The sequence below is a fragment of the Colletes gigas genome, unplaced genomic scaffold (genome assembly GCF_013123115.1).
Source record: "Colletes gigas isolate AHSC1104 unplaced genomic scaffold, ASM1312311v1 Colletes_gigas_Sc00002, whole genome shotgun sequence".
NCBI lineage: Eukaryota > Metazoa > Arthropoda > Insecta > Hymenoptera > Colletidae > Colletes > Colletes gigas.
The window spans coordinates 4,726,780-4,737,937 of NW_025106631.1; the positions used below are offsets into that span (position 1 = coordinate 4,726,780).

Sequence of the window (11,158 nt, forward strand, 5' to 3'; positions counted from 1 at the left end):
CTCGTAGGGCTAGCCGTGAAACGGGTCGGTTTTGGGACACTGATGTTGACAGTGCTGGCCAAGATATTGGGAGTAGAGTTACTTTTATTAAATTCCAGAGGATTCGAGGAGAAGCAAACGTGATATCGAAGCTAGGGATCAGGGATTGTGGTTTTGTAGGTCACGAGGTATTTTTGGCGATCGGTTTCGTTGGAGAACAGTGGCGAACGAGATTCTCTGTTCGAATAACAGACGACGAACGAGATTAACATTTAGCGATCTGCTCGCTATTTGATCGGTTCCGTTGAATTTTATTCCGGAAAATGTACTTTCGTTTTACAATTGAACTTGTAAGTTTTATCGGAGTAACGGGTTTGGGGTATCTTTTATTCGTTGTTCGAAAGTTTTACCGCGTATCGGGAATCTTGTTCGTCTTCGAATACGCCATCTTGAAACGCCATCTTGGGTGCGCGCGCATGACCGATCGCTTGAAATCAAGTGTCGATACTCTTGAGCGTTCGAAGCAATTTTGTATCAAACTAGCATTCGATAATTTTCTTTGACACTCTGTTGCTTTTGAAAATTAAAGAGACAAACGATAGTATTGAATTTAGTAAATACTTGTATTGTAATCGATACGCTGGGACGATGAGTGTTACAAAAAACAAAATTGTTTGATTCGTGCACAAGAAAATTTCAGTTTCCATGTTATATATGTAAATATCCCAGTGTACATATTCATTGAAGTATTAATTAAATACAATATCGATAACAAATTTATTTTCAACTTTGAAAGAGTATTGGTACTACTTTTTTCTTTTTCCTTACGAACTTGTTAAAAGGTCTACGGTACTTTTGATACAAAAAGCTGAGCTCCGTATAAGTGAAAGTTTTGCTTACACTTAACCGGGTTAATGCCTTCCAAAACTTAACAATCGATATTCTGTGATCCCTAGCTTCGGTAATTCGAGCTCTGTCGCCACGAGAACTTTGTTAAGGAGTTGCACCTGTCTGTCCTAGTTGGATCCTTCGAATCCTCGCAGAAGAGAAAGGGTGGTTGCTAGAATCGACGAGGAACGTCCGTGGAAACGTTCCTGTCGCTTATCAAATACCTCGAACACATGTACAAATTAGTGCTTAGGCGTGCGGATGAAAATTGGTACTATTCATATACAGATTATATTATATTTTTCATAGTGATCGAGATTCTGGTATCGAAGAATCTCGATCGGACGTCCAGGCGTGCATTGTCGGAATCGAGAATCGAAATTGTGTCAATCAGAGCTCCTGGACAGCCTGCTCGAGAACCCAATAAAATGTCCCAGTCGAGCCAACGATATTTTTTATACAATTTTCTATATATATACATGTAAATATACGTATTTATATTATATAATAGAAAAGAAGGGCGACGATCATTTTACTCGGTTTCGAGCGTTCGAGCGGCTCGTGTCAGGAGCAAGCTTTGTTTCTTTATAGGGGATTCTCGGTTCCACGGCAATTCGGTGGATCTATCGTCGAGCGATCGTTGAATACAAACGATAGATTAGGTTGTAAGTTACGCGTAGTAACATTTGGAAGTTGCACGACACGGTTCGCGACCGACGAGATCAGGGGGCGGGGACACGAGAAATAGAGATTAAAAATCGCCGAGAGGATCGAACGAACGCGTTGGCGGAACTAAATTTCTCGATTCTAGTCAAAAATATACCGAGTGGGTGTCTTGGTGTGCAATCTGAAGGGAACAGCAGCGCGTAATTGGAATTCGCGTTGGGCTGTGCGCGAGGATTTTCGAAATTCCCCCCTTTCGTTTTTCTCCAACTTTCTTTTCCGAACAGTCGATTTTCGCGAAGCTTCGACAGATTCTTAGCTTTCTCCGAGTTGACGATATCGATGATTTTTTCTTTCTTTTATTTTGCTTTTTTCTTTCGTTTTATTTCTCCAGAATGGATTTTACGCGACAGTCGAGTCGTTTTAGTTTCGTTTTACGGTATATACCTTCTTTTTTTTTTGCTTTTTTCCCCCTCGTGTTCGGAGAGGACACGCTGACGAGAAGCGAGCGCGAATTTAACTTCGTTTACCTTCTTTGCGTTAAAAAACGGTTTGCTCTTTACTATTGACAATCTATCTTATTCGGTTCACCGTTTACTTCGAGTTCTTTTTTTTTTTAAAGACTGATCGACGCGTCGAGGGGGGGGGATTTGTCTGTCGGGGATCATAGGAAGAGTACATCGTAAGATAATATTTTTTTAACGCCCGAGAGATTCTCTGTTCCTACCAAAAAAAAAATATAGAAAAAATCCTTCGATGATGGTCGACGCAAAGGACCGTTTCTTTTTGTTTTTTTTTTCCTCCCGAGAATTGTTTTTCTTTTCCGGATCGTTTCACAGATCAACGTCCGCGTTTCTGTCGCGCAGAACGTACTTAAGACTGAGAAGAAAAAAGTCTGAGAGTTTCGTTCGCGAACGTAAGGCTCGATGAGGACCAGCGACTCTTTGCACCACGATCGTACGTTGCAGACGTTTTCGATTGGGAAAACAATGGAAATTTGTACGATCGTCGCGTGAAAAAGTCGCTCGTCCACGTTGGTCGATCGCACGAAATTATTCCCTGCTGGTATTCATATACTTATTTTTTTTTCTTTTAATTTTTTAGTTACCCCACAGCGTGCGTTTTCGTTCTTTGGATGCAGTTTCACATCCAAGCTGATCTTTCGTTTATTTTTTTTTCAATTCGTTGTTGCGTATGCAGATCGTGCGAATCGACCAAGAAATTCTGGGTTCCTAGCTTAGTGTAATTTAGTATAAGGCAATGTAAGATTTTCGACATTCCTCCTGCTATGTATATGTAATCATAAAATACATAAATTATTTATCTAACTCGATCGTCTTTTAAAATTTTGAATCAACTGTCCCTCGTTTAAACAATCATATTTAAAGTACGAATCGATATTGAGCTCTGAAGTTACGAGACTACGAACACCTTTAACTTTCGGTCGATTTTCGATATCGAAAAGTCTCGTAACCGACTCGAATCGACGATTTTGACGAGCTTTGAGTAAAGAAAGATCGTTTGAAGCGTACAGAGACGAAATATGGAGTCTTTGGAAGAAATGGAAACCGTCTGGACGCCGGATCTGGTGGGTCCCATTTTCAAAAGGCATACGATTACGTTAAGGGAGGTTAGTTGTTCTATTGTTTACGAATATTCAGATTTCACGAGTTCGCTAGACTTTAGTTGCACTTTGTTAGGTGTTGAAAGCTCATCGGGACGACAAGAGTACGAAATCGATGGCTACCTTTATCCCGGACGAGCTGATCTACGAGCCAGACCTGACCAGAAAGAACTTTCGCAAATTCAACGCTGTGCTGGCTCTGATCGACGTCTCGCGGCTCTTCGACCTCTACGAGAAGTACAACAGCGCTGAAAATGGTGGCAGCTACGCTCTGGTCGCTCTGTTGAACAGCTACATCGGCGTGATAATCGAGGGGGTGTACAACAGCTACGGAGACGTCTTGAAGATCTCGCGTACGTGATATAATCAACGTTTATCAAGTTCTTGATTTCAAGTTTCGCTATCATGAGGCTACTCACTCTAGATCAAGTCTTATATATTAACACATTTTTGCATGAGATATTCATGAAGCAAAGTGTTTTTCCTAGCCATTGTACGAACAAATTTAAACAAGATTAAATAGTATAATTATTCGAAATTAAATTGTACTTCAAGGGGTTAAAAAATCTTCGATGTAATCCTTGAACGTCTCGTTTGAGAGTATTCTAAATGTTCGAATGTATAGTGAACCGTTTAAATCGATTAGGGGACGTGCTGTTGGTGATGTGGAAGGCGAACACCGAAGACTTCTTCGCCAGGATGGTGTACGACGTGATTTTACACGCGCAGGTAATCCAGGCGAGAGTCGCGACCATGAAGGGGAAAATAGTTGCTCCATCAGGTACGACAGCAAGCTTTTAAGATATTTTCATTCAACGATAGGAAAAATTCCACTTACATTCAATGTTTATACTCGTTCACGAATTAAAACAGGAGATTCTTTTAGGCGAAAAAATATTTCACGCATAAATGATTTAATTTAATTGTTAAAAATCACTTTTAAACGTGAATGAGAATAGTAAGTTGATCGTTCGAGTGTCTTTTAGTGGATATCGTGCTCTCGGCTGGCGAGATGACATTTTCCGTGATCGGCGACGACAACGCGAGGCATTTCGTGATCACTGGATCGCCGATCGAGGATCTGAAGCGCGCCAGGAGGATCTGTCTACCAGGGGACCTCGTCTTGTCTTCCAGCGCGTGGGAGCACTGTGCTCCCAGCCAATACGAGTACGTCATCAAGGATTCTGACAACGTCAAGGTAAGAATAATTCCAAATTATTCGAAAAATTCACGAGTTTTGTTCTCTCAGATTTATTTCACTCGACGTCAAAGTATTCGTTTAGTTCCTCGAAAAGTCGTCAATATCTTAGCAACGTCCAAACAAAATTTAATCAGAACGATACAAATTTTGAGTTTCGTTCCAAGTTCGTAAAATTAAAAAGCTTTTGTGCTTACTTTTCTGAGTCGTCCTTACTTCCAAGTCCTTTTCTTGGCTCGTGACAGATAATCAAGGTCCTTGGTCCACCGGTGGAGCCCGAGAAACCAAACAAAGTCTCGTTTATGGCGAGTTTGACGTCCGACCGTATGTCCAGCGTGGATTACGAAACGCATTCCGACATCATATCGACGATCTCTGATATCTCTATGTACTCCGATATGGATTTAGCGTCCTTCCGAGGTAATCGTTCGCCTTCCACGTTATGTAATTTACTCGAAAGAGGCTGAGAATCAAACCTGGTGAACTCTCCAGCCAGAGTATCCGTGTTCGACGCGTTGAAAAGGCGTCTGGGCGCCAGCCTGAAGACTTACATGATGAAATTGGTATTTAAACAGGTAACAGTCTTCAAAATTTTCATTGAACTTGTCTGACGAAGTCTTTGTTTTACAGATCCACGAGGGTGCATCGTTGAACTACCTGACGGAAGTGAAGAGAGTCACGGTTGTCGTTGTCAACGTGCTTCCGAGCAAGTGTTCCACCTACGAGTTTATTTCTCTGGTCGATCAACTCTTCAGGATACTCCAGCGGTGATCGTCTTAGCCTCAAAATATCTGATTTTTTTTGGACCATTTCTCGACCAAGGTAGTTGGTGAAATTATTGATATTCCGTGGCAGCATAATCGCAGAATATTCTGGCCAGATCAGCGTAACGAGTGTCTACGACAAGGACATTCTGTTCCACGTTTTGTACGGGATCGAGGGATACAGCGAACGAAAGAGCAACATGAACAGGGCGAAACGCGGAATTTTGTCCGCGTCGAGGATCATGGAAGAGATGAAACGCATCATTGGGGTCAAAGCAGTATTCGTAGGCGTTTCGACCGGTGATTTTCTGGTTTTTAATTTTGTTTAGATGCATTTTTGTCAAAGGCCATCGTCGAGGAGTAGTTAAATTCCTGTATCATTAACAGTTTTAAACCTTGTTTCACTCCTTTAACACTAAACCTACCTGCACTTCATGTACACCCATTCTTAGTAAGGCTGATCAAATGACTTTCTTTTTTCTCTTTCACGAGGCAACGGAATTCTAATTTTTGCATTATATGTATAGAAAGTTGTGTTTTAAAGTTTATTCGTAAGATATCCCTTTATATCGCATATTTTTTCTTAAAGCATTGAATTCTAAGCACCTGCACAAAAATATTCAATACTTTTACTCTAAACGTGCATTAGTACTTCAATAGTATTAATAAATTAGTAATTTTCCTTGAAAACAAATTTTCTTTCAATTCGATACCGTAGTCAGTTCCAGAGAAAGCAATTATTTACGAAAAAATGGCATAGTAATTATGCAAACACCCTGTATACAAATTTAATTTAATCTTCAATTAAATGAACAATTTATGATCCAGTTTTATGGCACACCAGTCGTATGATCAATAGGAAATGCCAAAACTACTTTGGGTATGTAGCGTCAAAGTAAATGTGAAAATAAACATGGAAGACAGCAAAAATTATAGTAGCTGGTAGAGTCATTGGATAGAGGATGAAATGCCCTTTAAAATGAGCGTTTGTGCGAGTCGATAGCTTTATTAGTTCCGGAGATATAGCGATTTTAGTTTCGAGTCGATGCGGTGGCTAGTTTCGGAGTTACAAGGGTCCGAGGCGTTTGTTTACGTCGCGAGATGAATGAACTCACGTGACCGTAGTAAATAGTAAACGTGACGTCATTCATCACTCGGTCAGTGGGTCAACGTGCGACAAGGAGGTCCCACGCGACGCGTTAGACGGAGACAGCGATAGTCGAATTAAGAAAAATTACCATTTACATAAATTACGATATCTCCGAAACGGAAAGTCCGATCGACAAAAACCAAAAGCCATTTTAAAGGGAAGGCCTTGCCGCTTCTAACAATGCCTTAATAATTAATAAAACACTAGTAGTTTCGGAACTGCGCGCGTCCAAAGTTTTAATATTTTTAATACGCGTTAATAGACGTTTCTAAGGCGGCGAGAGCGTGGATAGTGGAATTTAAAAAATACCTCTTTACATAAATTACGATATCTCCGAAACGGAAAGTCCGATCGACAAAAACCAAAAGCCATTTTGAAGGGGAGGCCTTACCGCCTCTAACGGTGGCTCAATTTTGGATAAAGCACTAGTAGTTTCAGCACTGCACGCGTCTAAAGTTTTTAGTATTTTTAATACGAGTTAATAGGCTTCTCTAAGACGGAGAGTGGAATTTACATATTTTTCTTAGATAACAAACAATAAGAATAGAAATGTGGTGAAGTTAAATGGCGCTGAAATGTCATTCTATGTTAGTAACTCTAAACAAAATTTTAAAAACGTCGTGGTAGGTTTAGTGTTAAAACATTTTTAAGTCTACGTAAAAAATACTTGCCTAACAAATAATTCTTTCTCGATCCTCGTTAGATTACAATTTTTAGTTTCGAATTTCCTCAGGTATAGCATTTTGCGGGGTGATTGGCCACCCTTCCAGAAGACAGTACATGATCTTTGGCACGCCCATCGACAGAGCCACTTCGTTGATGATGATTTCCTTCGGAAAAGTTTGTTAAAGCATTCGATGAACGTTATTTATCAGCGAGCTATCGACGTTTCTTTTGAACCCTTTAGCAGATCTCCTGCGATTACGACACGGTTTTCTACAGTCGTTTGAGCAGGGAAAAGTTCCGTTCGCGAGGCATGAAGACGCTGAAAGGATTCGGGAAATATTACGTTTACGAAATCCTCGAAACCTATCCGTAAGATTCTAAGTTAAGGATCTAGGATTAAATTTTGTATTTTTCAATGTTGCAACAATTTTCGTATCACACTTTTCGAGTTATGTGCTTCCAAAAAGAAAATTGAAAATTTCTCTATAAGTAGCCAGCAGGGGCAAATAGAATTCCAAGCATTTGATCCTTTTTCCAAAAATCTAGATCGTCGGAGGAATTCCTGCACGTCGAGTACATCTACCCCATACTCGGTCGATTTCAAGAAGTGGAATACTTCAAGGACGTCCTGGACGACATCGGTGTGCACGAACGAAGCTATTCAGGGATACTGATCGAGGTTCGATCTTCGATTCCTCTATCTTCTAAGTCCATCGTCTCGATCCGTGATCGATCGTTCAGGGCCAAGAGAGATCGGGCAAGTCGAGACTGCTCGACGCGTTCGTCACGATCGTTCGAAACAGGCAGATCAAGTTGGTCCAGCTTCCCTTGCACGTGTCCTTCGTGGAAAAGGAGTACGCCGTGCTCTACTACGTGCTCCTTCAGGCAAATAAAAATCCTAGTCCTTCGAGTATTCTAATTCTGACGCTATGAGAGATCTTTGTCGTTTCAGATGTTCGACGCGATGGATTGCACAACGATCGACGATCGCGAGAGGGTTCTGCTGAACAAGCTGACCGACATCTTGGCTCCGGACGATTTCTGTTACCTGAACTTGATCATGAGAGTACAGTTTCCACTCTCGAGGGAGTACTGCAGGGACAGCGACTGGAAACGTCACAGAAAGACCATCAAGATCTTCGGTGACATTTTAACCCAGGTCTGGGTCCTATCGATCAAATTTAAGGGGCCATTCTGGACTTAGAATTACAAAACAGAAGCTCGATTGCGCTTTCGTTGTCTAGAATCGATGCTAAAATTTTTTTTAGGGCAGTTCAACACTAGATCGACTTAGATCGTCCTACTTCAGGGTCTAGACTATTTGATATGATGTTCAAAAATTATTCAGGAATAAATATATTTCTATTTAATGTTTGTAAATATTTACCCAGGTCGCAGGACACGTTTGCATCCTCTTGGACGACGTGCAATACATGGACGTGCTGTCCTGGCAGTTTCTGTCCGCTGCTCTGGACAAGGACAACGTGGTCCTGGTGATGACGCTGCTGGAACCAGTGTCCTGGGACAATCTGTCGCAGGTGGAGGCGGGAATCTGCGAGGACAAGAGGCTGATGAACAGGGCCCTCCTAGGACTCGGTTCCGAATACCTGTCGGCGTTTGCTTGCCAGTTTCTGAACGTCTCAGCGATCCCCAGGACATTCGAAACGTGAGCAACTTCAGATTTCTATACTTTTTAGATTATTTTCAATTTCATTCAATTTTCAATACTCCAAATCTGTTTTGGACGCGAAATTAACATGGAAGAAACTAGGGTAATTATTTACTTTAGGGACCTCAACTCCGATTTTGATGATTTTGAAATATGTTAAAGAAATTGAGATTCTGAACTAATGGGTGATTCTAGAGGCTAAAATAAGACGAAAATCAAGAATACCAATTTGTTGATGGAGGCTTCGTTAAAAAGTTATTAACGTTTAAAGTTCCGCCCGTAGTGAATTTTTTTCTCGAAAATGCGCTAGATTTCGGGTGTATGTCTATTCATAAAAAATGGTTGTAATCGAGCCCTGCAACTAAAAATATTTTTTCTAGAACGATTTGAAAAAATTTTTTTTTTCCGAAAAATGTAGGCACACCCCTGTCGATTTTTCTTAAAAATTCGTTTGTGATTTTTAATAATTTTGTTTATCGCCCTACAGAAAAGTTGTCTAGTACTTTTTTGTAGCTGCCCATCAGCTCTACTTCAGATAACAGTTTCATTGAAATATATTCACTATTGCAGGAGTTATGGCTGTTTGAATATTGGACCATTTTTATGAGGTTTTTCTAAATTTACGGGGTCAAGGAACAACTTTTTCAATATTTTTAAAATTTCTACACATTCTTCACGAAAATACGCGTTGTTTGCCGTTTGAAACATTAAAATCCTCCAATCCGTTCAGAAGTTATGACATTTTTAAGATGCACATGAAATTTCAGGGCAGCATTTCTGGCCTCACATTAGATTTTTGGTGAGGAATTTTTTTCTCGAGAATGCGTAAGATTTCGAGGGTATGTGTAATAACCAAAAATGATTGTAATTGACCCCCGCAACCGAAAATAATTTTTCCAGAACGATTTGAAATTTCTTTTTTCCGTCGTAAAATTTCACACCTTCTCGAATTTTTTTCTCAAAAATGCGTAGGATTTCGGGGGTATGTCTATTGACCAAAAATGATTGTAATTGACCCCGGAAACCGAAAATAATTTTTGCAGAACGATTTGAAATTTTTCTTTTCGTCGTAAAATTTCACACCTGCTCGAATTTTTTTCTCGAAAATGCGTAAGATTTCGGGGGTATGTCTGTTCACCAAAAATGATTGTAATCGATTTCTGCAACCGAAAATAATTTTTCCAAAACGATTTGAAATTTTTGGTTTCGTCGTAAAATTTCACACCTTCTCGAATTTTTTTCTAGAAAGTGGGTAGGATTTCGGGGGTATGTCTATTGACCAAAAATGATTGCAATTGACCTCTTTAACCGAAAATAATTTTTCCAGAACGATTTGAAAGTTTTGAATTTAATTGTTAATAACTATTTAACGAAGCCTCCATCAACAAATTAGTATTCTTGATTTTCTTCTTATTTTGGCCTCTAGAATCCCCTATTAAATTTAATTTTCTGTAACATATTTCTAAATCATCAAAATCGGAGTTGAGGTTTCCTAAAGTAAACAATCACCGAAACTGGATAAAGTTCCTTTTATTTAGTATCCTTCGACGACGGAGCAGGAACTCCATCAGCTGGTGCGAGGCGTTCCTGATGTCCGCGTTGCAGACGGAAGCCATAACCTTCCTCACTCTTTCGCCGATGGAAGTGAAGTTCTACAACCTTGTTTTTCCCGATTGTTCGCTCCTGGCGAAGATACCGGCGGACATGACGCCCGAGGAGCTGGCTCCGCCGTTGCACTGGTCGCAGATGAGCGCCATAAACGTGTGCGTGCCCTCCGGGAGGCCGTTAGGCTTCCTCGAGTCCGATCGCGACGTCACAGGTAACGTCGAGAAACAAATTAAAATCATCGGTAAACGAAACATATTTTCTCGATGGTTCACGAGCGTGTTTCTCGGACGACACAGGCTTGAGGATCGACATCTACAATAGAATGAACTCCTACGAGCAGGATTTCATAAAGTGTGCCGCGTCGTTGGGCACGGTTTTCCTTCGAAGCATGCTAGAAAGCGTGATGACCAACTTTGCGCCACTGTACACTGCCAAAGGAAAGTACTGGGAATGAAGTGTTGGCTGCCCAAGGTCGTCGATCGATTCCCCCCTCCACCACACTGTGCAGCCACTCTCTTTTCTTTCGAACATTGAAAACAGTAAACAAACGTCCAGATTTGTTCGAAAAATTGTTCATCGTTCGTTAACCCTTAAGTGGATTATTGGGGTTCCTCACAAGTTTAAACTAATATTTGTTTAATATAGTTCAATGTAATTATTTGAGAATTTATGAAGTCCTGCATTAGTTTATTATTTTTTAAATGCTTCAAACGAAAGTTGATTTACCAAGTTGGTAAAAATCAACATTAAGTAAAACAATCTAGTTGAGATTGAGAGTCCACTTAAGTAATGCTTATTACATCGTGGAAAGATTGGTAGTGGGGGGACGACCTTGAGCGACCAATAATTCTAGTCGCGAGTCCGCGGCGACGGGTGCAATTAGTGCACCAGTCCTCGTCGTTCCAGCAGCCGTGGCAGAGATGTTAAGACTGAGGATCCTGGAGTGTGG

The 11,158-nt window shown here is 40.6% G+C and overlaps 1 protein-coding gene across 1 annotated transcript; it reads left to right on the forward strand.

Moving 5' to 3' along the window:
• Positions 1-3,073: 3,073 nt before the first annotated feature.
• On the forward strand, positions 3,074-10,663 carry LOC122400567 (adenylate cyclase type 10-like). The gene is made up of 16 exons (XM_043402092.1): positions 3,074-3,160; positions 3,231-3,507; positions 3,801-3,935; positions 4,141-4,352; positions 4,598-4,772; positions 4,845-4,927; positions 4,983-5,119; positions 5,208-5,416; positions 7,000-7,106; positions 7,174-7,301; positions 7,479-7,611; positions 7,674-7,817; positions 7,885-8,091; positions 8,324-8,598; positions 10,161-10,420; positions 10,506-10,663. Exons 1-16 carry the CDS (start codon positions 3,074-3,076, stop codon positions 10,661-10,663), a joined length of 2,727 nt encoding a protein of 908 aa, XP_043258027.1.
• Positions 10,664-11,158: the final 495 nt, after the last annotated feature.